The sequence below is a fragment of the Gamsiella multidivaricata genome, assembly GCF_025024155.1.
Source record: "Gamsiella multidivaricata strain RSA 2152 chromosome Unknown BC939scaffold_36, whole genome shotgun sequence".
Lineage (NCBI taxonomy): Eukaryota > Fungi > Mortierellomycota > Mortierellomycetes > Mortierellales > Mortierellaceae > Gamsiella > Gamsiella multidivaricata.
In genome coordinates, this window is record NW_026251744.1 from 60,027 (window position 1) to 87,812 (window position 27,786).

At 48.0% G+C, this 27,786-nt stretch overlaps 11 protein-coding genes across 11 annotated transcripts; 6 read left to right on the plus strand and 5 right to left on the minus strand.

The window, feature by feature from the left end:
* Nucleotides 1-667: 667 nt before the first annotated feature.
* On the plus strand, nt 668-2,180 carry BC939DRAFT_172096 (uncharacterized protein). The gene is made up of 2 exons (XM_051550378.1): nt 668-830; nt 925-2,180. The coding sequence occupies exons 1-2, from the start codon at nt 795-797 to the stop codon at nt 1,918-1,920; spliced, it is 1,032 nt and encodes a 343-aa protein (XP_051411735.1). The 5' UTR covers nt 668-794; the 3' UTR covers nt 1,921-2,180.
* Nucleotides 2,181-2,184: 4 nt separating this feature from the next.
* On the plus strand, nt 2,185-2,689 carry BC939DRAFT_452813 (uncharacterized protein). The gene has a single exon (XM_051555842.1). It carries the CDS (start codon nt 2,439-2,441, stop codon nt 2,616-2,618), a length of 180 nt encoding a protein of 59 aa, XP_051411736.1. The 5' UTR covers nt 2,185-2,438; the 3' UTR covers nt 2,619-2,689.
* A 180-nt stretch (nt 2,690-2,869) lies between these two features.
* BC939DRAFT_452817 (proteasome maturation factor UMP1-domain-containing protein) lies at nt 2,870-4,140 on the plus strand. The gene is made up of 4 exons (XM_051555843.1): nt 2,870-3,017; nt 3,180-3,341; nt 3,573-3,771; nt 3,905-4,140. The coding sequence occupies exons 1-4, from the start codon at nt 3,015-3,017 to the stop codon at nt 3,973-3,975; spliced, it is 435 nt and encodes a 144-aa protein (XP_051411737.1). The 5' UTR covers nt 2,870-3,014; the 3' UTR covers nt 3,976-4,140.
* Nucleotides 4,141-4,452: 312 nt separating this feature from the next.
* BC939DRAFT_493328 (uncharacterized protein) lies at nt 4,453-6,781 on the minus strand. Its single transcript, XM_051559554.1, has 8 exons — nt 6,566-6,781; nt 6,261-6,420; nt 5,762-6,152; nt 5,400-5,628; nt 5,259-5,303; nt 5,124-5,134; nt 4,820-5,020; nt 4,453-4,671 (listed from the first exon to the last, which is right to left on the minus strand). Exons 1-8 carry the CDS (start codon nt 6,711-6,713, stop codon nt 4,468-4,470), a joined length of 1,389 nt encoding a protein of 462 aa, XP_051411738.1. The 5' UTR covers nt 6,714-6,781; the 3' UTR covers nt 4,453-4,467.
* Nucleotides 6,782-7,178: 397 nt separating this feature from the next.
* BC939DRAFT_493329 (uncharacterized protein) lies at nt 7,179-9,441 on the minus strand. The gene is made up of 8 exons (XM_051559555.1): nt 9,242-9,441; nt 8,964-9,123; nt 8,442-8,829; nt 8,105-8,333; nt 7,960-8,004; nt 7,837-7,847; nt 7,536-7,736; nt 7,179-7,427 (listed from the first exon to the last, which is right to left on the minus strand). The coding sequence occupies exons 1-8, from the start codon at nt 9,387-9,389 to the stop codon at nt 7,203-7,205; spliced, it is 1,407 nt and encodes a 468-aa protein (XP_051411739.1). The 5' UTR covers nt 9,390-9,441; the 3' UTR covers nt 7,179-7,202.
* A 488-nt stretch (nt 9,442-9,929) lies between these two features.
* Nucleotides 9,930-10,787, minus strand: BC939DRAFT_411441 (ribosomal protein L10e/L16; the record flags this gene model as incomplete). The annotated part of the gene is made up of 1 exon (XM_051552940.1): nt 9,930-10,787. The coding sequence occupies one exon, from the start codon at nt 10,785-10,787 to the stop codon at nt 10,131-10,133; it is 657 nt and encodes a 218-aa protein (XP_051411740.1). The 3' UTR covers nt 9,930-10,130.
* Nucleotides 10,788-11,024: 237 nt separating this feature from the next.
* Nucleotides 11,025-13,863, plus strand: BC939DRAFT_452823 (uncharacterized protein). The gene is made up of 12 exons (XM_051555844.1): nt 11,025-11,407; nt 11,506-11,551; nt 11,677-12,164; nt 12,260-12,405; nt 12,525-12,586; nt 12,707-12,739; nt 12,848-12,892; nt 12,981-13,020; nt 13,140-13,147; nt 13,225-13,349; nt 13,447-13,562; nt 13,657-13,863. Exons 1-12 carry the CDS (start codon nt 11,327-11,329, stop codon nt 13,670-13,672), a joined length of 1,206 nt encoding a protein of 401 aa, XP_051411741.1. The 5' UTR covers nt 11,025-11,326; the 3' UTR covers nt 13,673-13,863.
* A 978-nt stretch (nt 13,864-14,841) lies between these two features.
* On the plus strand, nt 14,842-17,561 carry BC939DRAFT_397686 (Piwi domain-containing protein; the record flags this gene model as incomplete). Its single annotated transcript, XM_051552370.1, has 6 exons — nt 14,842-14,998; nt 15,107-15,392; nt 15,469-15,700; nt 15,816-16,851; nt 16,959-17,114; nt 17,203-17,561. The coding sequence occupies 6 exons, from the start codon at nt 14,842-14,844 to the stop codon at nt 17,559-17,561; spliced, it is 2,226 nt and encodes a 741-aa protein (XP_051411742.1).
* Nucleotides 17,562-17,665: 104 nt separating this feature from the next.
* BC939DRAFT_452829 (putative beta-adaptin) lies at nt 17,666-20,689 on the minus strand. Its single transcript, XM_051555845.1, has 7 exons — nt 20,512-20,689; nt 20,154-20,407; nt 19,768-20,013; nt 19,542-19,660; nt 19,211-19,425; nt 18,367-19,115; nt 17,666-18,266 (listed from the first exon to the last, which is right to left on the minus strand). Exons 1-7 carry the CDS (start codon nt 20,537-20,539, stop codon nt 17,820-17,822), a joined length of 2,058 nt encoding a protein of 685 aa, XP_051411743.1. The 5' UTR covers nt 20,540-20,689; the 3' UTR covers nt 17,666-17,819.
* Nucleotides 20,690-21,326: 637 nt separating this feature from the next.
* Nucleotides 21,327-24,401, plus strand: BC939DRAFT_477510 (Sac2 family-domain-containing protein; the record flags this gene model as incomplete). Its single annotated transcript, XM_051558683.1, has 12 exons — nt 21,327-21,392; nt 21,477-21,552; nt 21,661-22,052; nt 22,143-22,379; nt 22,462-22,516; nt 22,602-22,729; nt 22,819-22,989; nt 23,087-23,326; nt 23,422-23,495; nt 23,592-23,715; nt 23,813-23,978; nt 24,085-24,401. 12 exons carry the CDS (start codon nt 21,327-21,329, stop codon nt 24,399-24,401), a joined length of 2,046 nt encoding a protein of 681 aa, XP_051411744.1.
* A 53-nt stretch (nt 24,402-24,454) lies between these two features.
* Nucleotides 24,455-27,068, minus strand: BC939DRAFT_452832 (uncharacterized protein). Its single transcript, XM_051555846.1, has 2 exons — nt 25,164-27,068; nt 24,455-25,047 (listed from the first exon to the last, which is right to left on the minus strand). Exons 1-2 carry the CDS (start codon nt 26,919-26,921, stop codon nt 24,514-24,516), a joined length of 2,292 nt encoding a protein of 763 aa, XP_051411745.1. The 5' UTR covers nt 26,922-27,068; the 3' UTR covers nt 24,455-24,513.
* Nucleotides 27,069-27,786: the final 718 nt, after the last annotated feature.

The window sequence follows — 27,786 nt, forward strand, 5'->3', positions numbered from 1 at the left end:
AAGGACGCAATTCCCACGAAATCGCCATCGTTGCTCATTCAAGACGAGGACAGGGGCAACAAACCCCCCACCCCCAGTCAAGATGAAGCTCTACAAGTTCGAGCCTTACAGGGAGTCTGAAGCAAAAGACGAGCTTGAGCCTCCAGCGACGAGCCCAAGACCAAACTCAAAACGTTGTCCGATTCGAGTGCAGCCACCCGCAAGCTCGCTATTACACGGTTATTACAATGCCAACACCCAACGTCTACTTTGAACGTCGGTACTCTATCCGCTAACCTCAGACGAGCTCTGCCAAACGACGGTATCGTTCAACAGGAAGTTGCCCTCTGTATTCGAAACGCTGTGCGCGAGGCTGCCAGGATCAAACGACAAGGCCAACGAGTAATTGAAAAGTTTGTCGAGCATGTGAACAAGCATGGACCGGGTCCCAACGATCGTCGATTCATGGATTTTCTTTGTCCTGGAGTCTCCGTGAAGGACGCAAAAAAGCTGGATGACGGTTGTGCTGCAGAGGACGACGGTGAGGATGGTGGTGACATGGACCAGAAACCCAAGGATGGCAAAGGCTCTGAGCAGTTCTTGTTCCTCCAGAGCTTTCTGTCATACCTCTACTCTGGGAACTACCCACGAAAAAGTGGTACCGGTCAGAAGGTCAACGATTTCATTGATCGCCTCAAGGATCTCGGACTGTATGCCCACCACGTCCTCGGGCCGCTCTCAACGAGACAACTCCCTTCTCACCAACAGAGTTACTCCTATCGGTGGCGTTGCAGCTCAAGGTCGAACTCAAAAAAATGTACCGTAATGGGACCTGTGAGCTGCATAATAAGGTATGAGTTGAAGGCACTATTGGTCATCTTAATGTACATCAAACCGATACCTATCATGCCTCTCATTTATTATTTTTTATCTTCTCAATTATAGCTCCAGAAAAGAAAAAAGAAGGGGCTGTTGGGATCCGATGCTAACGTGGAGATCCAAGAGGAGGTATCTGCTATTGAAAACTACCTCGCGATCAACAAATTGAGTCCAAACCCTCGTAGGATCATCCCCATGTCAACGGCGAAGCAACCTTTTGTCAGTTTCACGGAGCGACAACTAGCCATGTTCTTTTTCAACCGCGGAGGCGCACTGAGGGCACGGGTTCAGGAACTGGTCGGTACCGTCTGCACATCCATGCAGGATGTTGAGGAGTGGATAGGAGGAAAAGAACCAGGCTTTCTCATCAAGCACCTCATCGTCGATATCGATCCCGAAGACCTGACCAGTCGCCAGAGAGGCAAGGCTGGACACCGCGCTGCGATCAAGTTGTTATCCCTTGATGATCTCGAGACCCACTTGCAGATGCTGGACGATCCAGAGTTCAGACCGGAGACCTATGCCCGCAAAGGATATTTTCACAGGGGGTCTTTACGAACTGACGGATTCACTATGCAGCTCCTGTGTTCCAAAGTCAGGGAACTTCTGTCAGTCAAATACAAGCGGCTGCCCGACGATCGCCTACCTCCTCGATTGACTTCCACACTTCACGGTACCAGTGATTTTTTGACGGAGATCCGAAACGTTGTCCGAACCAAAGATGATGTGGCGAGACTTTGGCCTGGTGTCGATCCTAAAGATATCAAGATCCTCACCCTTGATGCAGGACAAGCTTTTGTCGTCGGAGCATACGCACATCTTCCACAATCGGGCAAAGACAAGGATCCAGTGCAAGGAGCCCCTCCGTCCTTCAAAGGCTTATTCCCTATTACCTCTTCCTCGACAACAACACCACAGGATGTTATGCAGAGATTCACTTTGGAACAACAAGCGACCACAACGCCACCAACAATGATGGGGCTCGCGAAAGCCCACCACCATAATCTTGCTGTTAACCAAAGCGGTGATGCAGCCTGTGTTCCGATACAGACGGTGACTTGAGGACGAGAAGCAGCTGATTCCAGCGGGTCAGTCAGACTCCATCGCGGACATCGGGTCCTGTCTTCCTCCTATTCGAAGTCCAGAGGCGAGCGTCACCAATTACATCGAGATGCTTGAACAAGTCGAGGATCGACTGTTGGAATTTTATAATGGTAACAATAATCGGTTCAACAAACACACTTGGGATATGAAGCGAGCCAAGCACATCGAGTACCAGGCTATTGCCAGCAGCCTACTCCGGATTGTTGGTGGCAGCATCGGTGAGCGCTGCAAGGATGACAATCCTGTGTTGATCGGTGTGGGCCTCGGTTAGTTCGGAAGCTCCAGTCGACTGTCATCTCTGCACTCTTCATTTTTGTCGTATTTCGTCCCATTGGTAAGCAAACTCTTCACCATGTACCATCGGGAATGTCTTCAGAGGAGTGAGTGCCAATGAATAATATATTTTGTTATTTTATTTAGGCTCGATCTCTCAGATACATTGTGGTGGGTCTCAACGAGTTTTATACGTCAAAGAAATGTCCGGATTGCCACCGGTTTGTGGCCCAAGTCACCCTTCGAGAACTCTTCTGCCCCCACTGTGGACGGTATCGCCACAGAGATGTGATGGCGGCCGAAAACATGTCCAACATTGCCCGAGAGTACCTATTACACCAGGAACGATCACTCTATCTTCACCCCGTCACGGCAGATGGTAGATACCCATGGATGGAGTCAAGAAGTCCAGGGCAAGAGATGGCCGAAGGGGCGATTGTTGGAACCAGCGCCACTAATCGCAAAAAAAGAAGAAAGATGGAACTTTAACATTTTGTATGTACGACCACACACACCCACGTGATGATTACAGGGGCGTTGATAAATTTATGGTGACGTAGATAGCGCCTAGGTAGTCCTTTTCAAATAAATCTTACGCGTGCACTGTGGACTGCTCTTGAGACAATCGAACTAGGACGCGACCAAGCTCTGACCTTTGCGTATGCACTGCAGACAGCTCCACCTTTCATTCCATCCATTCCACTCATCACTTTACCAAGGACCCACTTGATAAAAAAAAACCAAAATTCATTCATCAGCTTAAAGCCAATCAGTCAATTATGGTAACACTTAACCCTCGACTTTGCTTTTGCAAATGCTTCGGAGCTACATAAAACGGATAGACCTTGGAGCAACACAGCAGGAATAGCTTTTGTACTCAGTCCCAGAAAAAGAAAACTCATCGCTTCCCGGGGAGGGCTTTTTTCTTCATGACCTTGTTGTAGTCTCTCCGCCTCGCACCTTCAAGCAAACCCTCGACCGCAGGATCGGCCTCGGTCTTTGATACGTCAAACTCGTATGGACTCCACGACACGATGCGCTTTGGCATGAGACAGATTGCAAGTGAGGTCACTGCAAAGCATCCTCTTGAGAATCGTCTTGCTGAGGTACCGTTTGAAGACTATAGCACGGTATCAGGGCCGTAATGATCGTCAGACAGGAGCGATTGCAACATCGTATTAATCGCTTTTTCTTTTGTTCATTTTATCGCTTTTCTCTCGACATTTTGATACGATCTCATTAACACCGCACCTCGATCTCTTTATCAACAACCACTTGTCGACCAACAAATAATACTCAACTGGGCGCAACAATAACAACAACAACAACAAAAACAGTGGGAGAACACACAGGACGAGCTCAAGATGAATTTGGCCCGTAACATGTACGGTATGCACGCACCGATCAAGATGGCGATGGAGCGCTCTTTGGTCATCAAGGCGCGTGGACCATCCATGCTCCCCCGAAGCTCGAACTTGGGACTGGATATTTTGGTGGGCAAGGATGAAACGATCGATTTCGAAGACTTCTTGAACGGTAAGGCCGAGCAAGGAAAATCAGGGCGAATGTTGTTTTGGACGGAGTGTTTTGAGAGAATGGTTGCAGCATACTGACGCTTTATATATATATATATATTTCTCCCGCAACTTTTGTCTTTGTCTGATACTAGTTCCTGAACTGTCGACGGATATGGTGGATGTGCACACAGTCATGGAGCACCAGCTTGGAATCCGCGTATAAGTTCAGGATACAGAACAAATAGAAATACAATAAGGAGAGCAGACAAGACGAATGATTGATCGAGCTCGGTTCCTGTCTGTCTAAACCGGAGACCAGATTTTTTTTTTTTTTTTATTGGGGACGCAAAGTGGAAAATAAAGAAAAGGTTTGCCGGCGATGTCTGACAGTAATCGTATATTCTTGACAGAGACTCGTTGTTACATTGTTTTGGTTCAGACGAAGGCGCGCATCTCCATGAGAAAACCGCTGCCTGATTTCCTTGCTGCCTATGAATGTCACCTTAGCGATTGGTGAGCGAAGGGAAAGCACTTAGAAACGCACTCAAACAGGACGCGCACGAATCAAAAGTCAATTTGACTTTTCCCTTATGCATGGCCGTTAAGAGTTCGGTCTTCTTGCGTTTCTCGTATGCCCCTGGCGGTCATGGGATTCTCATTTTTTTTTTTTGATATTATATATTATATTATATACTATATACTAGAAACTACTTTTTCACTTCTGAGCCTTCTTCTGTTGCTCCTCTTGATACCGCTTCGAAGGCTTCTGGGGTAGGACGAAGCATGTACCATGGTGAGGCGTCAAGGGGAGGTATGAGCATTGAGGACGGTAGGCTGCAGCCCTGATAGTGTCTTTGTGCAGCATCGACTGAGGGAGCCATCCAAACACGATTTGGCGCAAAATACGTTCGCTCAAAGTCTGAGAGAGAAAAAGATTGGCAACAGAGCAATAAGAAATTGGGTCAGTCCAGGCGCTTCCCCAAGTAGTGGTACGTCCATGACAACAAATACAGTTATGCAGGAGTGTTTGTTATGCAAGGAGGGGAGCAATGCAGAGTGCAACATACCTGGCCGTAAATGACCTTTGCTGTGGTCTTGCTGATGTCGAACTGTTGCAGGACATGAGGGTATCGCTGCTCCTTAAAGTCCTTGAAGGCCGCGGTAACGTTCTCGCTGCTGGGATCGTGTGCAATGTCGTAGATACAGTTGGCGAGGATGACCGCGTCCTGCATCGCGTTCACGGCACCCTGACCCGCGCTTGGGAGCATCTGCAAGGAGAGAAATTGGGCATTTTTTTTGTCATTAGTGAGTGATAAAAGCGATCAAAGGGTGAGAGGAATGAGTAGAACATCTCAAAGCCGAGTTGCTTACCTTGTGGGCGGCTGGTAGTAAGCAAAAGGACAACGTGGGGAGCAGCAGCGTACACGAAATGAAAGGGTTCGTCAGATACATGGAGGTGTTTAGAAACAAAGAAACAACGAAGAGTAACTGGTGACGCTCTCTTACCATCGCCGATGAGAACGGCGCGACCGTAGTACCAGGTCTCGAACACTAGAAACGCGTACAAGGCAACAAGAGCGGCGAATGTGATGAGTGCATGGAGGAAGAGTATTTAAAGGAGAGCATATCCCAGACTTGGATACATACTCTTTTCCTCCAAGAAGACCTTGGAGATGCGGTCTCTAGGTGTCATGTCAATGAATTGACCAAGGGGACCATAGGGTGTCGCGAAATCGCGGATCTCCTTGATCATGACCTCGTTACCCTCAGGACCCCACTCGGTGTTCCTGAAGGACTTGTCCTCGGCAGTGGCCTGGGACAGCTGAATCTGAACACCCCAGCAGACGCGCTTCTCGGGAACTGTGAAGACGCTCCACTACGACAAATGAACGAATGAGAGAGCGAGGAGTGAGGAGGCGGAGCACATGTATGCTCAAAGGATCTTCAATCTTGCGCCCATCAAAAAATGCTCCATGGTTGCTGACAACAACAACAAAAAGAGCACTTACCGTGTATGGCTTTCCTTTGCCTATGATGAAGGAAAAATGCGTGAAGTTGTCCTTCAGGGCCTCATACTTTTCTTCATCCAATGGATCCGTGGTTCCGACCATGGTCATGTAGCCGATCTTGAGGCCTTGGGCGTCCTTGAGGGGCAATTCGTCCTTCTCGGCCAGGGACTTGTAAAGGTTCTGTCGCACAGCACTATAGGCACCATCTGCGCCGACGAGGATGTCGCCGATGTAGGAAGTGTTGTCGGAAAAGGTGATGACGACACCACCCTCTTGAGGGTGCTTGACCGAGAGAGCCTTCTTGCCAAACTGGACTTTGTTAGGAACAAGCTTGGACAACAAAAGGTCATACAGCTTTGGGCGCGAGAAGACGATATAGTCGTAGCCGACACTGTGAACGACAGGGAGTGCAGAGCATGGAGGATTGGGACATATAGGGTTAGACCAAAAATAAGGGCAACAGGACGTTGCTGTCAACCTTCTACGGTTTATTTCTTACGCTTCTTTGATTCCCTCGTTGCCTCGGTAAGCAATCTTCTTCATGTTCTCGTTGTAGACGTGCATCCCTGGGCTTATGAAGCTGATCTTCATCAGCTCATCATACAGCCCCAGCTGTTCAAACACCGGCAGGATATTCACATTCAGGGACATGACAGCACCTAAATAATTTCGTCCAATTAATATAAACGTTCTTTGGATGCGTGGCAGCCGAGTGCAGACTGACATTCGATCGCGGTGTGACTCTTCCGTCGAGGCGTCTTTGACGTCCATGCCACACTCTCATCCAAGTCTCCCTTGTATTACCAAGTTGTTTCACAGACGTTGCACGCTCAAAAATCTCATAAGGGATGTTGGCGCGGTCGAGGAGGATGGCTAGGAATACACCTGCGATGCCTGCGCCGACAATCATCACCCGAGGAGGGCTGCTAGGTCTGTACTCTTGTTGTGCCATTTTTCTGAAATATGAAGAATGTAGAGCTGGAGTGCGAGGGTTTGGGAAATAAAAAAAAAAAAAAGATGAAGAAGAGATCGGCGAATGGCGAGGATGAAGAGAGATCCAAGATGATGAGACGATCATGGTCTCCCAGCCATGCACGCCGTACATCTTGTACAACCATGCGAGTAGCATGCTTGCAGCCTTCAGGTTGTTTGTTGTTGTTTTCGTGCCCAGCTAAAAATCAGCATGGTTCAAGGACCCACTTTCGGTTGCAGCTGAACCTTCATGGACAGAACAATCTGAAGGAACCAATTGTAATTCTGATGACATCCATGCATGCAAACATTGTGCGAGAGATAGACCATGCTCATCGATACCATATCCTCCGCCCCATTGCTCCAGTGAACAGGTCGTAGGAGAATGGGCTACTTTCACTTTTGTGGATCCAGTGCGGATTTATTAGTGTCAATTCTGAACAAGGTTTTTTCTTTGCTTAACAAAAACTCAAGCCGTGGCAGCGGCAGTGCTCGTCTTGTTGAGCTGGCTCTGCTCCTCCTGATATCTCTTCGAGGGCTTTTGAGGCAGTGGTGGATGTGTCCCGCGGCTGGGCGTCAGTGGAAGGAATGTACACTGGGGACGATACGCCGCCGCCTTGATGGTGTCTCGATGCAGCATCGACTTGGGAAGATATCCAAACACGATTCGGCGCAGCAGTCGCTCGCTCCAGGTCTGTCACAGACACAACACCAACACATAAGCGCAGAATGAGAACGAGGACAAGACATCATGGGCGCTGACAATATGAAATTTGCCAGGAATAAAGAAGAGTATACATACCTGACCAAAGATGACCTTAGCCATCAGTTTACTGGAGTCGAACTGGAACTTGACGTGTGGGTACCGCTGGTCCTTGTACTCCTTGAATGCCGTAGCGATGTTCTTGGGCGTGGCATCGTTTGCGATGTCGTACAGACAGTTGGAAAGAATCACTGCATCCTGCATTGCATTCACAGCACCTTGTCCTGCGCTTGGAAGCATCTATGGCAATAGGTAGTTATGGAAGCATTGCTCAACATTCTATTGCTCGTATCATTTCATTTGTATTTTCCCTGGGTCCTTTCATTCCGCCATAGACTACCTTGTGTGCAGCTACGGCAGAATAAATTAAACATAAAGTTGGAAGTTAGACACCCGTTTCTGCACTCGATCGAAGAGCAATTTAGCAGAAGGCGGCCATATGCAGCAACGACTCCTTCCTTACCATCTCCAATAAGCACAACGCGGTCAGAGAACCATGTCTCGAACACTACGGTTATGCGTGACAAATGGAACCATTGGTCAAATGTAAGTAGATGGACAACTAAGTGGCTGCGTGAACGAGGCACAAGCAATGCTGGATTGAGTACTTTTCTCCTCCAAAAAGACCTTGGAGATACGCTCTCTTGGAGTCGCATCAATAAGTTGGCCGAGAGGACCATAGGTTGTCGGAAAGTCGTAAACCTCCTTAATCATGGCCTCATTTCCTTCGGGGCCCCATTCGGTGTTCTTGAACTCCCTGTCCTCTGCGCTGGTAGCCTTCAGCTGGATCTGCACTCCCCAGCAGATTCTTTTGCCTGGGACAGTGAACGTGCTCCACTAGATGTTAAAAAAAAAAAGAGAGCTCGGGGTGAGCCTTGAGATTCTTCGCTCTTCCCAAGGAATCATATTCTTAGCATAGAACGCAATATACGACTTGGTACTTACAGTATAGGGTTTGCCCTTGCCGATAATAAAGTGGAAATGCGTAAAGTCGTCCTTCAATTCAGCGTACTTATCCTCATCCAAAGAATCCGAGGTACCGACCATGGTAATGTATCCAATCTGAAGTCCCTGCGTATCTGAGAAGGGCAACTGGTTCTTCTCGCTTAACTCCTTGTACATGCTCTGGCGGACAGCGCTGTAGGCACCATCTGCACCAACGAGGATGTCCCCAGAATACGAGGTGTTGTCGGCGCAATGAATCTCCACGCCTTCGAGGAGGTTCTTGATCGAGACCAGTTTCTTTCCAAAGTGAACCTTGTCTGCATCCAGCTGGGCAAGCAGGAGATCATACAACTGTGGACGAGAAAACACAATATAGTCGTATCCAGCCCTATTTAGAATATGGTAGGCGCATCAACAGGAGATGCGGAGGAGAAAAATGGCGAGCGAGGAATGAGGTTCTAGTTTGGAATAAATAGTGGGGTTGTCCCGCGTCCTAAGAAAAAGCCTTCCTTGTATCGTTACATTGTTTTGATACCGTCATTATCGCGATATCCGATCTCCTTCAGGTTTTCGTTATGGACATGCATGCCGGGACTTGTAAAGCTGATCTTCATCAAATCGTCGTACAGACCCAACTGCTCAAAGACCGGGAGAATATTGACGTTCAGTGACATGATTGCACCTGCAGGCACCGTGGAATCAAAAGATAGATCAGATAGCTGCTCTCTTCTCTTCAACATTGCTTGCTACCGAATCAACTGCCTAGGGAAATAGCGACTGAATGCAATGTAGGGCTGTACCGAGTGGCTTGACAGTCTGGGCGCGCTCGTAGATATCGAAAGGGATGTTGGCCCTCTTGAGCAGGATGGCGAACAGGAGACCCGATACACCAGCGCCGACAATCATGACATGGGGTACTTTGGGTTGGGTGTTGCTGGTGTCTGCCATAGTGGAGAGAAGTGATCGGGTGTGGGGATGAGGAATGAGGAAGTGTGATGAGAGGGATGAATAGCTGGTTCTTTCTTTTATTTTTTTTCCGACGGGTCAAATCTTTATAGTTGCCTCCTTTTTGTACGCCCAGCAATTAGGAACGTGCATCCGATCGTTGCACCTTGCAAGGTGGCAGGTCCAATACCCAATGAACAGAGCAAAAACAAAAACAAAAGGTTTCGAGCTGACTTGTGAGCGCTGGATGTAGCTGCACCATATTGAAAGAGCTGCAGTCTGGACCGTCCTCTACAGCCTAGCACCGTTACCATCGTCTCTGTTTGACTGCGAGCGAATGAGAACCAAGTTGTTCAGATACATGTATCTCTCCCGAAGTACCAACGACGATCAATTTCAGGAACGCGTATTCTTGCCAAATCAAGAAACCGGTTTTTTGATCCTAGGATCACACATCCTAGAGGCACAAAGGTATGATGGACATTGCTGAACTAATTCACTGTCTTCTTTTCTTTTCAAGCATTTTATTATACAGTCCACAGAGCCACTTTCGCGAGCTTCAAGCAAGGCACGCGACTTTTTTATTATACATCTCAGGTACATGTACAATGAAAAAAAAAAAAAATGGATGGCAAGTATCGTTGCTCTAAGTGTTGCCTGTGCAGTTAATCAATGGTAAGAACCAATGGATAGTGGACCCAAACAATGGAGCGCTCAAGCGAAGGATAAGGCCAATCCGCGAATTTAGGCCTGGGCATTCAGGGTCTTCTGAAAGTAATTCTTTAGAGATCCCTTCTGATTCAAGTACTTGACGTAGCATCCATCAGGCTGCAATTGACCGGCGGCACGCTTCTCAATGTACTCCTCGCGAGCGAGCTTAGTGAAACCCCATTTCTTAGAGACAATGATTTTCTGGCGACCTGCAAACTTGAACTTGGCACGGCGGAGAGACTCAATGACAACGGCCTTGTTGTTATCCTTGGTACGGACCGAGAAGATGACCTGACCAATGTCGACACGGGCAGCGGTACCCATGGGCTTACCGTAGGCACCACGCATACCGGTCTGAAGACGATCAGCACCGGCGCAGGACAACATCTTGTTGATACGCAAGACGTGGAAGGGGTGGAGACGGACACGCATGTGGAAGGAGTCCTTTCCGGAGTGTTTGGAGATGTATTTGTTGGCGCAGATACGACCAGCCTCGAGTGCTTCGGATGTGATCTGCTGCTTCTCATCGCAGAGCAAGTGGACACACAGTGGGAACTCGTCAACGTTGGCCTTCTTGCGCCCAAGGTCGTATATGCGGATCTTGGGGTCAGGGACACCCCGACAGAAGCGGGACTTTGGATAGGCCTTGTTCTTTTGGTAGCGGTAGCAGCGAGCAGGACGGCGACCCATTGTGATGGAGGTTGATAAGGAAAAGAGCTGAAGGGAGGAGTGTTCAGGAAGAAGGCGTAAGGGCAAAGAGGGTCTGAAGTGGATGCTGATGGGGAAGGGTGGGAAACGAGTTAACAAGAGCAAGTACCGAGCAACTGGCTGCGCTGCTTTTATTGTTTTTGGTCGTTTCTATAATTAATAAGCAATTTTTATTTGAAATCTATAGTAATGCCGCAGTTCGCACTTCCATTTTCATCCCTTCGTTATCGCTCCACACGGCGCCTAGTATTGGTGCCTGATAGATAAAAGGAACACTGATACTGACACTATATCGAAAACCGCAGTACTCGCGAGGAACACCGTTTATTTATTTATTTTTATATTGACGCCGGATCCCCCAGGCGGCAGGCTACATTGTCTAGAGAAGTGTCACGTGCATATGTTGCAACGGTCAAGTGCCGTGCGACTAATGAAGTTATGAGGAGAAAGAAGAGGGAGGGCAGGAAGGCTCGCCAATCATTCCTTTCTCATTCCAGTATTTCATTGTTCATTCAGCGCCCATGAGACTCCGCATCAGACACAAGGAGGGTACTGCGACCCTTACAACTCTTTCCGCACAGTCCACCTTGCTTGAGCTGCATGTAAGGGCCCACTTTGCTTAGACATATTCCAATTGAAACCCCAGTGTATCCTTTTCCTTTTGACTAAACATGAGCCTGGAATCTGTCAAATGACGCAGAGCGAGATCGCCCGCGAGATCAAGGCACCTGTCGATAGACTGGAATGTATGTGTCAATTTTGGTCCGATTCCATGCAGGGTTGGGGCTGTACTGTCTTTCTCACTGTGTTTCTATTCCATTGGATCCGTGCCACCATCGTTACTCTTTTTTGCTATGGAATCGTATTACAGTAAAATTCGGATATCCGCCCAAGTTAATTGTCATAGACGAGACAACCGCTCATTCTTCCCTTGAGAGCCTCGGCATTAGGGATGGGGAGCAAATCCTGACGTCCGAGTGGCCAGAAGGATCGGCTGCCACATTCAATTTTTCCTCGTCGCATTTCTCGGTATCAGCAGCAGAGACCGCAACTGAGGCTACAATGGCCACCGCAACGAGTTTCCCGCCCACTAGCAGCAAACATGCTGGCATTAGTGCACTTGGTGCTTCGACAGAATCTGGAGGTGGTAGTGCATTTGGGTCTCGTGCCGCTGTCCATTCAACTGGAGCACAGTCGACATTCCAGGTCCGAGCAGCTACAGAAAGCCCGGCCGGAGGGCATTCATCTGATGGTCCCTCTTACAAGCCCACTCCAGCTTTCATAGCCGTGCCGCCAATGCTTTCAAGCGGCGCTGTTGATGCTATTCGTATTCGAGACCAGGGCTTCTTGGTTGTCAGAGTAAGCACGGTCGTCAATTGGTTGTACATCCTGTCAAAAAAAATAAACCTACCTTTCGGTTACTGAGATCATTTCATACTACCGTAATGTAACAGGAAGTCGAGGACGACAACAGCTGTCTCTTCAATGCTATTGCCTACACACTCGATCCAAGTATGAAAGAAAACATCAAGGGTCTTCGCCAAATTATTGCACAAGCGATTGAGGCGAACCCTGAAGTGTATCCGGATGTTGTCCTTGGGTAAGTGTCGCACCAATATGGTAGAATGCCATCGAAGGGTTATGTCGATCGCTTAATAATCACTTTATACATCTCTATTGAATGCCGGTTTACACCGTAACAACGCTACCATGACACAGTCGCCCAAGAAAAGAGTATTGCGATTGGATCACTAGGGAAAAAAGCTGGGGAGGAGCTATTGGTAAGCAGACTTACAGCTTGATGTGTCGCAGTACTTGCGCTAAATGTTGGATTGGATTGGCATGGGTATTGGTTACGTATGGTTGACCTTGGACTGTGTTATCCTTCCATGTTTGCCTAGAACTCGCCATCTTCTCCGAACACTACAATATTGGTAATGTACTAGAAGGACATACTTTCAAGTCGTTGAGAAGGTGCATAGAAGCTGGGTGACCGGCAAAACTGATGTCGACTGACTTCGTCTTCTATTTTGTTACAACAGAAATCGATAGCATTGACGTAGCTACGAATCGAGTGGATCGCTTTGGTAAGAGCCGCGACCTCATTCGAGCGTGAGCAACGACTTAAGGCGCAGCATATTCATCTTACCCGTGCATCTTTACTTGGCTCAACAGGGGAGGGCAAGTACAGTCTGAGGACTGTGTTGATGTACAGGTAATACTCGGGACGGACGTGATATTCCACAGGCTGTAGTATAAGCGGTAAAATGGTTACTTATTATGAATGTTCCCCGTGTAATGGTTCCATTCGTGAACAATGAATTGATGCTCTAGCGGTATCCGTAAGTGAAGTCCTTGGGCGCAGCATTCTGTTGCTTTTTTATCCTGCATCATTGTCAACTAACGTACTCCATTTTAGATTATGACGCGGTGGCCCTTACTCCAGGGTTGGATATTCCAGCCGAGTGCGATCAAACTCAGTTTGATACTACGTTCGATGACATCATCGTTGCCGGAACACAGCTCGCCGCCAAACTGAAGAAGGTACGGTCCCAGTGTTAAGCTGTCAATTAGCCCATTACAATCGCTGCTCGCGCCTACATTAGACTAACATCCCTAACACAACACGCATTTCGTGTAGGCGCATAAATATACCGATTTGGCGACATTCACGCTTCGATGCTCGGTGTGCCAAGTGGGTCTCAAGGGCGAGAAGGACGCTCAACAGCATGCGCAGCAAACTATGCATACTTCATTGTACGTTCTCTGCTGGATTTCATTTTCAGCTGTCGCAAGATTTGTGAACCGTGCGCTGATACCCTTGCCTTTCCTTTTCCCACTAAATAACTAGTGAGGAATACCAGTGAGAAATACCAGTGAGAAATACTAGTGAGGAATATCAGGGATAGGGTCAGGCCCCTCCCCTTCCCCCTCCCCTGGCGCCCGCGTTCTTAGACCACCGGCGGACAAATAAAACCAATTTGAATCTGAGCCCACTCAAAAATACAGCAGCAATGGCAGCTGTATGAGTGTGACTCGATATTTTTGTGCAGCTGTTTTCTTGCGTACACTATCCTTTTCACCCCTTTCCTGTCATTGCTCTTCATAGTTTACACTCATCAAAGACAACCAGAACATCCCCTCAAAGACAACCAGTGCACATCCCCAGCATCACTCGCCATGTCAGCTCCAGAAGGGCACCTCAAGCGTAGGATGCCAGACAGCCCTGAGGGCGCTTCTGGGAGACACGGACGCCGCTTTGCCGGGGATGCACCTGAGCCTACTTATGGGTCCAGGAGCAGCCACGCCTCCTCCTCCTCAGCCCCAGCCCCTATCCCACCCAACCATGCCCTGACGGAGAATGCGCTAAGGCCTGATCGTGGAGGCAGGGAGGGCAGGGCCACCCGGGTTACAGCAAACTTTTTTTCTATTGAAAGGGTATGCTGTGTTGTCAAACTACACCGCTTCTCAGCATCTGCAGCATATTTCGCCTAAGCGGTGTTCTTCTGTCTTGCTTGTGCCTATGTTCGCGTTTTGAACTGCTTTATTCCTCTCCTTTGACGCCTTTGGAGTAGTTGCCCCACGCCAAGCTCTACCATTACGATGTTCAAATCACTCCAGAGATCCCACCCAAGAGAGCCAGACAGGTGAGAGACTCAAACTCATGCGAGTGGCACGGCGGTATTGCATCTACCAATTCACTCATGCATCCATCTACCTACGTCCAAATCTTATGTTGCAGCTGTGGGGTTACCTCTCCAACGAACCAACGTTTGCCCGCGAACATCGCAGGGTCGTATTCGACGGAAAAGCGAACGCTTTCTCATCACAGGAACTGCAAGTGGTTGGAAATGCAGTTGCCATTCAAGTAAGTATCTGAATCTGTTGTATTTGATACTCTTTCGATATTGCTGGGCATGATATCTCCTCTCATTTTCCGATGTCGGGCTGCTAACGCCTTTTCGTTTTCATGTTTATATAGATGGAAATGCCAGGCGAACGTGGTGCTCCAAACAAGCCGATAGCCAAGAAAAATATGTTCACAATCAAACTGGTATTCGTAGCAATCATCGACATTGCGGAATTGCAGCTCTTCCTTGAAAAGAGAGGCCCATTCACAACCGCCTGTGCTACGGCCATTCAAGCACTGAATGTTATCCTCACTCACAAACCATTCTCAGAGATGATTAATGGTATATCCTGATATTACATTTATTCATATATTGTGCAGCAGCACCATGCTTCCCAACATCTAACACCCGTTCTTCGATTTTCCTCTGCCGACTCGATGGAAACAATAGTCGGCCGTTCGGTGTACGTTCCTGAGGGAGCTCGTGATTTGGGTGGTGGAATCGAGAAATGGGATGGTGTATTTCAGTCGATCAGACCAGGGCAGGACGCTTGTTATCTCAACATCGACACAACTGCCACGGCATTTATCAAGGGCGGAAATGCGGTTGAGGTATTTGGTGACATTGCTCGGATTCAGGATCTCAGGCGCGGTTTGAGCAGCTACGATATCACCAAAATCGAGCGTGTCCTCAAAGGCTGCGATTTTACCGTCAAGCACGAAAAGAGTCAGCGGAGGTAACGTTTGTAGTTGGTTTGAAACAGCATCGGAGAGTTTAGGCAAAATGATTTAACTAAATTCGTTTTCTAATAGATTCAAGCTGGTCAAGCTTAGTGAGAAGGGTGCGGATAGAACCTACTTCAAAATGGTTTCGAACGATGGCGTCTCCAGAGAGATCAGTGTGGAAGAATACTTCCGGCAGGCCCATGGTTTCTCGTTGAGGTATCCTGCTCTCCCTTGCTTCGGTGCTAAAGGAAGGGAAAATATCAGCTATTTTCCAGCAGAACTTTGCTTCATCAATCCTGGTCAGCACTACAAGAAAAAAGTAGGCCGCGCTCATAACACATGCATGGGAGATATAGGTCGTTTTATCATATGCTTTCTTCTACTTTACTCATCTACTCATTTCACTGTTTACCATTGAATCCATATTCTCACAGCTCAACGAGGAGCAGGTGGCTGCCATGATCAAAACCACCGCTATCAGACCTGATGCTCGAGCACAGAAAATCAACAGCTCTTTGCGTATCCTGGATTTTGACCGCAATCCTTACTTGGAAGCATTCGGACTTCGCATCTCGACTCGTATGGCGTCCGTACCCGCACGTATTCTGCCCCCACCTATGGTACAGTTCTCGAGCGGTATTCAGGAAAGACCAAACTCTGGTGTCTGGAATCTGCCACGGTCACGTCCATTCAAGCAGGGCTCTCGATTGGAATCATGGGGACTCCTCGTCTTTGCACGCGAAGACAGGGTTTATAACAGCATTGGCAAGTTTGTTCGGTTGCTGGTTGAGGTTCTGTCAAGTGTTGGTGTCGTTGTTACCGCGACCCGACCACCTGTCGTGTACGGGCAAGTCAACGGAGACATCGTCCGAGAGGTCGACTCTGCGAAGAGACGCATCGAAGCGGAGTGCCGACGCCCACCTCAGTTGCTGATGGTCATTCTCCCAGGCAAGGGCCAGATTTATCCCATGCTCAAGGCACATTGCGAGACACAAGGACGGGGGCTGATGACCCAGTGTGCATTGTTGCCCAAGATCGAGAGAGCCAACGATCAATACTGCCGATTGATGGCATGTAAAATCCTCACCAAGCTCGGAGGTGTGGTTAGCACGTTGGCTGTGAACGAGATGCCTTTCATGGAGAGACGGAGCACGTTAATCATTGGTGCAGATGTGAGCCATCCAGGCCCAGGAGAAGACAGCGAGAAGCCCTCGATTGCGTCGATTGTTGCATCGATTGACGACGAAGGATACAAGTTTATCGGAAGAGTATTCTCACAGGATCCACGGTTGGAGGTTATCGAGACTTTGCAGTCAACCATTCGTGAGATCATCATTGCATACAAGAGGAAGACAAACCATCATCCCAAGCGCATCTTGTTCTATCGAGATGGTGTATCCGAGGGTCAATTTGCCGAGATTCTGAGAACCGAGGTTATGGCTATCAAGCTGGCTTGCAAGGGTCTGGATGGTAAGTAAACTGCGTCGGATTTGGTTCTTGGTAGTTTGTGTAAGCGTGTTGGTGTGCTTGGACCCTAACAGAGCTGGTATTTGTTTTGTCCGCATGTCGTCTTGTAGCAAAATACATGCCTCCCATAACTTTCGTTGTTGTGAAGAAGCGTCATCACGCAAGGTTCTTCCCACAATCCAACCAAGACCGAGATAGGTCCGGAAACTGCGTGTCAGGCACAGTCGTCGACACCGTCATTACGCACCCTACAGAGTTCAACTTTTGTAAGTCCTGTGTGTCTATTAGTCTTTATTAGGACTCTTTTTTGTTTTCTGCAGGCATGCTAAATGTTTTTTCTTCTCGCGAAAAAAGACCTTCAAAGTCATGCCGGACTTCAAGGAACATCCCGATCGATGCTGTACCATGTTCTCCTGGATGAGAACAAGTTCACATCCGACTCGCTCCAGCGGTTGACGTTCAACCTCTGTCATATGTACAGCCGATGCCCCAGGACAATCTCAATCGTCCCTGCCGTGCAATATGCCCATATGCTTGCCTACCGTGGCCGATATTACCTAGACTATGCTCAAGATCGGCGTCATGATGTGGAGTTTGGACCGATCAGGATTGCGGTAGGTCTTATTACTACTGCACTCGCACGCACTGTTCTTTTATTCCGGAAACTAATATCCACGTCCTTTTGTTTTGTGTTTATAGGACGACATCCTTGATGCAATGTTTTTTGTCTAAAGATCACTAACGTATATTAAGACACTCAAACGATGGCATTCAAAAATCATGAAAATCTTTGCAAATAAAACAAGACTGTGTAATAAAATGGGCTGCATATGGTTCAAGCGTGCATGTTTGGAATTTAATGATAGAGCTGGTACGACAGTTGATAACAAAGGTGCATGTTGTTTTCTACGTTTTATTATCAATGCTAGTTCTCATTCCTGTCCATAAAGCCATTCGCCCTGCTTGTTCTTTCACAGGTCAAAGGACATCAAATCAACGCCGCCGCCCTTACTCACGGAGGCGGCTGTGGTATCTGTGCGGTATGGGTTCTCGGCGTTGATCTTTTGTTCGTAATACTCTTGGTTGCCGATCGAGGCCTCGGCCACCTGCTCGAACGACTGCTCGTGGTATGACAGCCGTTGGTGATGTGGCTGCTTGGGCGATGCTGCATCGTTATTGTTGTTGTAGAGATGCTCGTAAGAATCCTGGTGGATCAGTGTTCCTCTACCAGAGTTCTGTCTCCGTAGCGTTGGCGAGGGGATCAGGAAACGAGGTTTACAATGAGGGATAAACGTCGTAGGGGCCTTGTGATAGATAGCGGAGAGTGATGCGATATGAAGCAAGAGTTCTTCCAGCAGAACCGGGTCCATATTATCCGTCTCTGTCGAGATATGGGGCTTCTCTGAAAGGACCACAGCCTATACCCAAAATGCGACGATTAGCGAATAGAGTAAGCGTCAGCATGACGAACAGTGAAGAGCGATTTTCCTGAGAAGTAAAACGAAGGCGATTGTTTACCTTTGCTGCGGCGACATCTGTGGAGAGTAATCGCCAGTAAATGTAGCCTCGATCTCTCAAATCAGGGTTGTCGACTTCCTCGGTTGCCCACTTGAGCACCTTTGGCACTAAATCCTGTCCTGCTGCGGGTCGTTTGATGAACAGCTTGACGGTAGCTGTGAGTAGAGCGAGTTGCACTTCCACAGTCTCCTCCAAGAAGGCGTACAAAAAGTCGTCCAGCAGCTCATCAGAGTTCTCTATCCGGTCCGCGTACTGTCCGATGATCCAGATCATAGCAGCCTTCGCCTCTGGCTCATCCAGGTTGTCCAAGTTCTCGCACAGAATGCCAATGATACTCTCGTACTGGTTGGGGTATTTCCTGAAAATATCCTTAATAACTACAATCGATTCCTGAACCACGTAGTTGACCTTTGTCTGGATGAGTTCCAGCAGTGCCTCAACACACTTCTGTGCCGTCGACTCAATCTTGACCGCCAGTCTTCCAATGGATCGAACGGCCTTCCTAACAAAATCCACGTCGACTTCTGTTGCGTACTCTTTGAGTTCTGAGAGGACCTGCTCCACATTGTGTTCGCTGGCGAGACGAAACATGATCTCCAGTTTAGCCATTTTGACGTAGATCGGGTCGTTGTATTTGCAGAAAAAGATCTTGATGTCATTCTTCAAGATGTCAGGGTGCTTCTGGATTACGAGGAGGATGTTACGCAGGCCAACGTACTGAACCTCGGGTCCACTCGACAGCAGCGTTACTATGATAAAATCCAGAAAAAAAAGAGGCTTATTAATGGAGGGACCGTCAATTCCCTGACCCGAATGTCCTCGTAGAATGGTGTTAATAACTCACCGAGAGGAGGTGACAGCTTCTTGCACATGTTGGCAATATCCTCGTCCCTAGCCATGTAGTTCATGAGATAGACAATAACCTTGACAGCCGTCAAGACTACAGCAGAGTTGGCATGCTGCAATCGAGGCGCAATGCGCTCTGCCAACATTTCAGCGTCGCCTGGTTCCTGAGGAACGACAAACATGAGCGATTCCAGGATGTAGGTCTGTCCCCATCTAGTTTTGTTCACAAGAAATAATTCTCATGTTAGAGTCTTCACTACAGCTCCAACGGATAAAAATATATCAGTGCAGCTTTGTTGGGCTCTCCCAATGGTATTCATAAAACCTACTCTGAACATTCGTTCAGGGCTGTTACCAGCTTGCTGGCAATCGACATGTTGAGTTTGAGCTGGATATGGTCAGATCTTTCAGAGATCTCTGTCAGCGCAGCGACAGCGTTTGCAACAACCTAAAGAGATAATGGAAGGTTGCACAACCATCCATGGTCAGTGCTATTTTGGTATGTAAAAGAGATATTCTGACATAACGCGCCAGCTCTTCCGCAAAGATACGCACCGAGGGGTTCGAGTCGACGAGCATGTCGCGCAAGAGATCAATGAATCCTGCATTCTCAACAAGGTGGCGATCCTGCATAAACATCTTTGCTACACAGACAGCGGCGGTCTTGCGAACATATGGATCCTGATCGCGCATGCAGTGACGCAGGGGTTGAATCAAGCAGGCCGTGACCTTATCGACGTGGATATAGCCCATGGTTCGGATGGCCAGTGCTCGGATCAGTGGGTTGGGGTCCTCAACATCCTGTAAATGAATTCATGATAGTTGCCGTGCATTGATCAGGATAAAAAAAAATATATATATTAGTGCTCAGTCACTTCCAATATGGCTCTTTACATTTGCAATTGCTGAAGTTCCACATATCTGGGATTCATGATCATTACCCGACGGAAGGTATTAATAGCGTCGAGGGCCATATCTGGCTTGCCTTTCGCATAGTTGATTAGGAAGAGGTAGACCATCTTCTTGACCTCGAGCACAGGGATGGACATGCACGCAATGACATCGGGGTAGAGTGAAGACATATCGTTGCCCATGGTCATGTTGGCGACAATCTTTTTCAAAGTCGCTTTCTTGCGGGTGTGGTTCCTATCCTTTTTGTCCGAATTGAGCTCCATGCGAAGCTCTTGGATCTTGCCTACAATGAGGTCGCAGGGGATATGGCATTGAGTGAGTGAGTTAACTGGACGAAGGAAGGGTGCGGGCCGCTCAGATGAGAAAGTGTACGAGTGTGCGACATACCTCGCTGGAAGAACTTGGCATCGGACATCTTGCTGTAGATGTGAACGGGGAGATGATGTGAAGACGATGTGAGGACAAGGGGAGGGATGAAGCTAGGGTGACAAGGATGTGTGTGCGAGGGCTGAGGATGATGGAGGATGAGACGGAAGAATTGATGTGTAAAGGGCGAAGGCGAAATAATAGTCCGCTGTCGCGACGTTGCACCAATTTGGGCGTTCACTTCTTGTTCGCGCTTATCAAGCCACTTGGAAAAGGCATTGTTTCCTCCCCATCCTCCGGCCAACATCTCCATGGAGCCTTCAGGACCATCTGCAGCCGCTACAGAAACGGCCTTGGCACTATCAGCGCCCGTTCCGGAAGGCCTTGCAACACCCGTTCAGGGGTCAGCTGTCGCCCGTCGCAACTCCCAGAGGCGCCAGTCACTCACAGGACTTCAGTTCCTGAACCAATTGCTCGAGGACCATGAACACGACCACGACCACGATCACGACCATGACCATGACCATGACCATGACAATGTAAAGTGCTGCCCGACTGTTTGACTAATATTTTATATTCCGAATTTCAAGGGCTGCTGAGGAATATCGCCTAACAACGAACCTCCTTGTCATTATCTTCGTGTCTTTTTTTTATTTATTATTTGTTAGGATCCAATTAGCGGTGCCGTGTCGCCGAAAGTGGGACAGGAGTCATCAATATCGCTATTCCTGCAGGACGATCTTGCCTTTGAACAAGTTGGAGGTATCTCTCTCGGAATCGGTGCTGTGCAGCAGGACATATGCGGCTGGATTGCTTCAACGACTAATATTTTTACCATGGCACTTATAGATCGAATATCAGAGTTTCAAGAGGACGAGTTTGTAAAGCAGGCATTGGCAAAGGTGAGCTCATGGGACATAGTCATTGATATCGGCTCAATGAAGTTCAAGTACTGACAACACTTCTATGGATTATTTTTTACATAGGGCATGGATCTTCGAGAATACGCCCATCACATCGAGAGTGAATTGGATATTGTTGGCCAGGATCATGAGGATGACTGTAAGCTAGAAAATGACATACTCGTTTCAGGACCTAAATGTCACAGGAAAGGATATCGTCTCAATGACACTTTAATAACACCACCCTACCCATTTTGTTCTGATACAGATATACATCAAAGTCAAGCATTCGTCGATCTGCATGGCCAAATCAAATCCTGTGACGAAATCCTGGAAACCATGGAAAACCTTCTTAGTATTTTTCAGACTGATCTTGGTAACATTTCTACAGAAATCCAGACACTTCAGACGAAATCGGTCTCGATGAGCATTCAACTCAAGAACAGGATGGCGGTCGAGAATTATCTAAACGAATTGCTCGAGGGCATTCTGGTCACACCACAGTTGATCCGTAAGATCTATGATGGCGAAGTGGACGACACTTGGTTAGCAGCCCTGGCCGAGCTGAACAGCAAGATGTATCATGCAAAGACGAGGCAAGGTCGACATATCAGAGCCTTGAAAGAGGTCGGACCTGAGCTGGAGCGTCTGCGCGTCAAGGTGATGGCTCTTGATCACTGGCTCTCAAGGATGTACTTGATTTCAAACCACATCACAGCTAATTGTCTTCGATCGCTGTCATTACATTAGAGTGTGGAAAAAATCCGAGAGTTCTTGCTGTCAAAGATCAAGTCGTTCAGGATACCCAATACCAATGTCCAGATCATGCAGCATTCTGTCCTACTCAAATATAAGGAGCTTAACCAGTTTGTCATGGAGAGGCACAGCGAAGTCGCAGCCGAGGTCCGACAAACCTATGCCAACACGTTACGATGGTACTTTTCGAACCAGTTTGAACACTATGCTACAGGCCTCGAGAAGCTGCAGGTACGAAAGTAATTTGTTTGTATATGTGGAATCCGCTAAATACGATTTCAACGGTTCTGACTTGTTCATGTTCTTGTTATAGAGTGTTATTGGAGACAAACACGAGATGCTGTGTGCAGATGAAAGTGCTCGGAAAGGTAAGGACAAAGGGTACCTGTATCTGATGCGATCTTCTCGCTCTACTCCTTTTCTGGCAAATTCACATCTTATCTAAAATCATAGGGTTCTTTGGAACGACCAAAGCGCTGCACGAAAAGACGAACGTGTTTGCAGTAGGGTCACGTCTCGACACTCTTAAAAATCAAGATGCTGGCCTGATTTTGATTCATGTGGCAAACGAGAAGAGCTTGGTAATAACACGGGCATATTGCCCTGCGGTACATCGCGGTATAGATTACGGATACCAATCTTATCTTGAAACCCTCTCGTCCATATCTAGAAATATCCATACGAAGTCCTCTTTCGAAGCTTTAATCTGGCGCTGATCGACAACGCCAGTTCCGAATACTTGTTCTTGGTCGAGTACTTTTCAAAACGGTCGCAACCAGACATCGAGGGCATCAAATTGGTCTTTTCGCACATTTTCGAACCTACCCTCAAGCTAGGACTTGTAAGTTTTCGGCCACGCAATTTCCTCCGCAACACTTTTCCAAAAAATTGAGTTTCATTCTCATTGTATACTGATATCCGTGATATCATCATCGTAGGCGAACGTCAAAGAATATGCGGACTCGAGCTTTGATGCCATTGGGATCTTGTTGTGTCTGAGGATCAATCAGCAAATGGCAAAAGAACTGGAGAGGAGAAAGATCCCGATGCTGGACAAGTACAGGGATGCGATCCATATGGCGCTATGGCCTCGCTTCCAGGTTGTCGTGGATATGCACATTGAAAGCATTCGCAAGGCCAAGACAAAAGTCAAGCCAAAAAATGTGCACCCTCACTGGGTATGTCCCTCAGGTGCATAGTCATTCACATACATTCAATGCCTAAAAAAATGTAATGATCACTCAAACAACCCCTTGTTTTTGGATATTTGTAGATTGCGAGGAGATACGGGGAATTTGCAAGTTCGCTGTTGTTGCTGAATGACGAACAAGCGGATGTCATGCCAAGGTAGTAAAGACGCGAAACTTTGCAAGGGGATGTCATGGTCGAGCTGCTCGTTTACGCTGATAATGATACCAATATCTGCTTTTCGACCTTGAACAGGTTGGCGTTGCTGAGACTTGAAACAAGTTCACTGTTTGACATCATGTCAAAAACTTTCCCGGACACGAAGAGCAGGCTTATCTTCTTGATCAATACCTTCGACCTTGTCCTGACGCTCCTTGCTGTAAGCTCTCTCACTTATGGTTTTCTTTCAATGTATTTTCATCGCTTGTCGTCCAAATGGTCTTAAACATGTTCTATGGATTTATAATTTTTACTAGGATGTTCGCACGAATGGAGTGGAAGTCGAGAATGAACACTGGAAACAGGCTCTGCATCAAACCATCGCCTTGTTTGTGGAAGAAGAGTTGAAGCCATATTTTGGCGACCTGATCTCCTTCATCCGGATGGTCGATATCGCTGGTGGCGTTTCCAAAGTCCAGCTTGGTATGTATACCCTCTTCACCACCTTTGTACGATCACTGTCAATGCATGAACTTTTCTCTCTTAAGCATCGCAAATCTCCCTGCTTTTCAATATTGCTGATGAATAGATCACTTTGAAAGGACCTCCTTCGCGTTCAGTAACTCCTGGCGGCAGTCGCTGCTGGCGATCAATACAAGCGTCATCCAACACTTTTCGAGTTTCAAGAACGGAACGCAGGTGCTGCATCAGGTTTTGGGCCAGCTCATCGTTTATTATACCCGGTTTCATAATCTGTTGGACGAGAAACTGCAGGAGCTAGGATCGTCGGCTGGTGGCTCTAATACTGCCGTCGCAACCACGACGAGAGGCTGGTCCCATCAGCCTGTGGGAGTCCAGACGGTCATGGTTGAAGTCAAGAAGTTCAGGTCCAACTTTTTACCATAGGCGGCGGTGGCCGGAAGAAAAATAATAAAAAAACGACTGATACAAGTTTTCGAACAGGAATTGATGTTATCTTTTTTATTTTTTGAAATGATGAGTATGATATTGTGTGGTACTATTTCGTTTCATATCGACGATGCTCTACGACTATACCTGGTCTCCACGTAGCCTTGCAGTCGTCTAAATTATCTGGCTTCTTGGAGCAAGAAAAGTAAAGCCGTTCCAGGAACCGGAATCGCTCTACGAGCTCGTGATAGATGTCTGCAGTGTGGATGATGCATGCCGCCCGAAAGGTGATTTGGAGTTCATGTAGGAAGGGGCGTTCTCGCGACCAGTCCTCAATCGTAGACACCCTGCCTGGATCATCAGTGCTCTTGAATGTTTTGTCGACGGGCGTCTTGGAAGACGACGTATCACTATCACAGCTGGCTACGGTACTTTCAACAGAAGGACATCTTCCTAGTCCATGAAAGAGCTGATAGTCTTTGATGTAGCGGTCGATCCTCAGAATTTCAAGACGAGGCAGAAGACGTAAGATCCCATTCCACACGGGCAAACTGTCGTACTCGATCACAGACTCTCTTGCAAATCCGGCTCCGATGTGCAGACTTGTCAACGCAGATACAAAGAGCATCTTTTCTGTGATCTCCTACTCAAATGCAATACAACGTAATGCGAATGTTAGCACTTCAATAAACGTCCCTGCTTGTACGTCTCATTCGGGAAGAAGGGAAGTTTTTTGAGGCATGCGCGATAAGCATTTACCTGTTGGATGTAAAGATGGTTCACACGCGCCAAGAACGGTGCCTCGAACAGGCGCTCGAAATCTCGTCGCGATTGAGAATTGATCCAGCAGGGTGAGAGTGCGAACCTGTTCATAAACCGACCCTCGCTCACGCATTGGTTCGCCATCGGTAATAACGTCTCGATATTTTGCGAAATCTGATGTGTCTCCAAAGACAGTAACCCAGGGCGATTCTTGACAATCTCGTAAATCAGATCTTCGTTCCCTTCATATCGATCCACCAATTTAATATGCACCAGGTCTGGAAAGGGTACTCGGTGATCTCTGTCGGAGATGGTGGTTATCGTAGTTGTTGCTGTTGCAGAGTGGGTGAGGGTAGGTGTAGGTACAATGGCTGTAACACCAGCTGCGGTTGAACTGAGAGATGTGGATGACGAGGCGAGCGAGGAAGACATGCCCAAATGCGAAGTTGGATTCAGAGGGTCCGGTTCAAAGACCTGGAGCCAAGTGTTCCTGCATTTGTTCATCTCGAGCGAGGTCAGTTTCGGAAAGATATGATCTAGATCCAACATGACCAACACGGGGCACTCGCAGAACGAGAGTGCGAGCGACCGAAGATGAGGGTACTTCCGACTCGAGGCATCGTCGATCCGCTCAAACGACCGTGGCTCGTCATCGTCTTCATCTTCGTCATCATCTTCGTCTTCGTCGTCTTCGTCGTCCTGTTCATTCGGAGCCTGCTGATTGTTATGGGCACTCGTATTCGCACTTCCATTGCTGACGGATATAGTTGAAAACGTCGTGTTGGTAGGAACAGTGCTTAGGTCTTGACCGGCATCGAACGTTGTGACATCCCCCTCCTTGCCTGCCCGAAACCCTATCCCAGTGAGTGAAAGGTGTTGCAATGAAGGAAGTCTGTCGAGCGCCGATTTGAACACCTTCCATCGGATACAGTTCGTATCGGGGACTCGGTGCTTGATGTCCAATGACCGCAACGAAGCATGGCCACCATGACCCGATATTTGTCCCGCAGCTCTTGAGGTTGTTGACGATGATGTTACCGTTGTTGTCGAAGCTGTTGTGGTTTGATAGTGCTTGCCTTCACCCGATGCACCACTCGTAGCACTTGTGAAACTCGCAAGAAAGACATTGAGGTCCACAGTGTTGTAGAAAGAAACATTTAACACCTGAAGCCTCGGAAGTATTGACAGTAGATCACGAAAGACCTTGAGGTCTCTGTTCCAGCGAGTGACAGACAGTGTATGGAGGTTTGGACACTTTCGCAGAATGGGCAACAACGTGTCAAAGTTATCCATTGAGTCTGCGGTGATGGTGTGAACAATGCTCCCGTAACTCTGGGCGAATCGGAGTTGGTTTGTCAGCAGCATCCTTTTCTCTCGTGCTCCTGCTTCGTCCTTTCCTGTCTCTGGCTCTATCTCTTTCTCTGCTTCTGTGCCTACCCCTGTCCCGGAACCATTGCTGGATATCACCGGATTATTGTCGTGGTTACTATCCAAGAGCACTGGAAATGCTGTCCATGACGCCGTAGAGTTGCGGTGAAAATGCAGACGCAGATAAGGTATGAAAGTCCTGTAAAAAGTCCTCGATACCAAGCGAAGTTGACTGATGTAGATCGGCAGGAGATATTGCGCGATACTGTCTGCTAGCTCCGGGATTTGGAATACTCTGTAAACGGGCGAGGCCCGGCCGGGCCTTATTCCAGACAAATTTAACGAGCCCGCCCCCGTTCCTGAGTCATGCTCTACCGAAGGCCCCATCAAACGAATAAGGAACAGACCAAGGTGATGATGAGATGCTGGTGTGGAAGTGCAGGATGATCCACGAATGATGCGGTCGCTCGCAGGGAATGCTTGCCACAGCACCCATGAAGGTCCTCGTGATACCTCTGGCTCAACACGTCGCGTGATAATGCACGCACGCGTTACCCTCTGCATGAGGCAGCCGAACGTTCGCGGGTGATATGTCTGCGTCTCGAGGGGTATGGACAAGGAACTCGAGACGTTTTCTCACAGTTGTATTCACGATGGGCAGGATTTATTATAGTGATGTCGCTATTCTATAATGATGGCTGCATACCTGCAACGATGGTGCTGGCTTTACCCATCAGATCCAGTAGGGTATCCCCGCCTTCTTGATCATTATTGTAGCCCATGTTTCTGCCAAGCTCGTGCAACTTTTGAAGAGCTGGTTGAGCATATGACGGCCATCTACCTGAACCTCCGACTGAGAACGCGCTCAGGCCACTTCCTGATCCAGAGCTTATAGAGGACGATGCTGTGGGAGGAGCGACAGTGATGTGGGTGTAACTCTGGAGGGACAAAACGATGTCCAGATCCAATTTACTGTCCCGCATTTTGTACCGTGCATTGGCAAGGAGGAGTTTGGCATGCGCCTTCAAGTACGCGGGTATCGTGGGATCTGTTGAAGAGGCGCACGAAGATGACACCTGGTGCTCAATCAACATCAATTTCTTGGAGGAATCGGTAACAACCATATAAATCCTGTTCGAGCTGACGATGATCTCGCCGACGGCTATAATTGACAGGCGAAGTGATAATGAGAAAAGGGATGCGACAACAGCCGAGTAGGCGTCATCATGTCTATGGGAAATGGCGCGAGTAA

Coding starts and splice junctions, on each gene's coding strand:
- BC939DRAFT_172096 (XM_051550378.1), top strand. CDS start 795: ATGTACCGTAATGGGACCTGTGAGCTGCATAATAAG. Junction 831..924: donor CCTGTGAGCTGCATAATAAG/GTATGAGTTGAA, acceptor TCTCAATTATAG/CTCCAGAAAAGAAAAAAGAA.
- BC939DRAFT_452813 (XM_051555842.1), top strand. CDS start 2,439: ATGTCCGGATTGCCACCGGTTTGTGGCCCAAGTCACCCTTCGAGAACT.
- BC939DRAFT_452817 (XM_051555843.1), top strand. Junction 3,342..3,572: donor TTGAGAATCGTCTTGCTGAG/GTACCGTTTGAA, acceptor CAACAAAAACAG/TGGGAGAACACACAGGACGA. Junction 3,772..3,904: donor TTTCGAAGACTTCTTGAACG/GTAAGGCCGAGC, acceptor GTCTGATACTAG/TTCCTGAACTGTCGACGGAT.
- BC939DRAFT_493328 (XM_051559554.1), bottom strand. CDS start 6,713: ATGGCACAACAAGAGTACAGACCTAGCAGCCCTCCTCGGGTGATGATT. Junction 5,629..5,761: donor GCAAAGGAAAGCCATACACG/GTAAGTGCTCTT, acceptor CATTTGTCGTAG/TGGAGCGTCTTCACAGTTCC. Junction 5,304..5,399: donor GGTCTTCTTGGAGGAAAAGA/GTATGTATCCAA, acceptor ACGCGTTTCTAG/TGTTCGAGACCTGGTACTAC.
- BC939DRAFT_493329 (XM_051559555.1), bottom strand. CDS start 9,389: ATGGCAGACACCAGCAACACCCAACCCAAAGTACCCCATGTCATGATT. Junction 8,830..8,963: donor AATGACGGTATCAAAACAAT/GTAACGATACAA, acceptor TATTCTAAATAG/GGCTGGATACGACTATATTG. Junction 7,428..7,535: donor CTAAGGTCATCTTTGGTCAG/GTATGTATACTC, acceptor TGTCTGTGACAG/ACCTGGAGCGAGCGACTGCT.
- BC939DRAFT_452823 (XM_051555844.1), top strand. CDS start 11,327: ATGAGACTCCGCATCAGACACAAGGAGGGTACTGCGACCCTTACAACT. Junction 11,408..11,505: donor CCACCTTGCTTGAGCTGCAT/GTAAGGGCCCAC, acceptor CAAATGACGCAG/AGCGAGATCGCCCGCGAGAT. Junction 11,552..11,676: donor ACCTGTCGATAGACTGGAAT/GTATGTGTCAAT, acceptor ATCGTATTACAG/TAAAATTCGGATATCCGCCC.
- BC939DRAFT_452829 (XM_051555845.1), bottom strand. CDS start 20,539: ATGTCCGATGCCAAGTTCTTCCAGCGAG. Junction 19,426..19,541: donor GCCCTGAACGAATGTTCAGA/GTAGGTTTTATG, acceptor GAACAAAACTAG/ATGGGGACAGACCTACATCC. Junction 19,116..19,210: donor GAAGCTGTCACCTCCTCTCG/GTGAGTTATTAA, acceptor ATTTTATCATAG/TAACGCTGCTGTCGAGTGGA.
- BC939DRAFT_452832 (XM_051555846.1), bottom strand. CDS start 26,921: ATGGGGCCTTCGGTAGAGCATGACTCAGGAACGGGGGCGGGCTCGTTA. Junction 25,048..25,163: donor ACCATCTTTACATCCAACAG/GTAAATGCTTAT, acceptor GCATTTGAGTAG/GAGATCACAGAAAAGATGCT.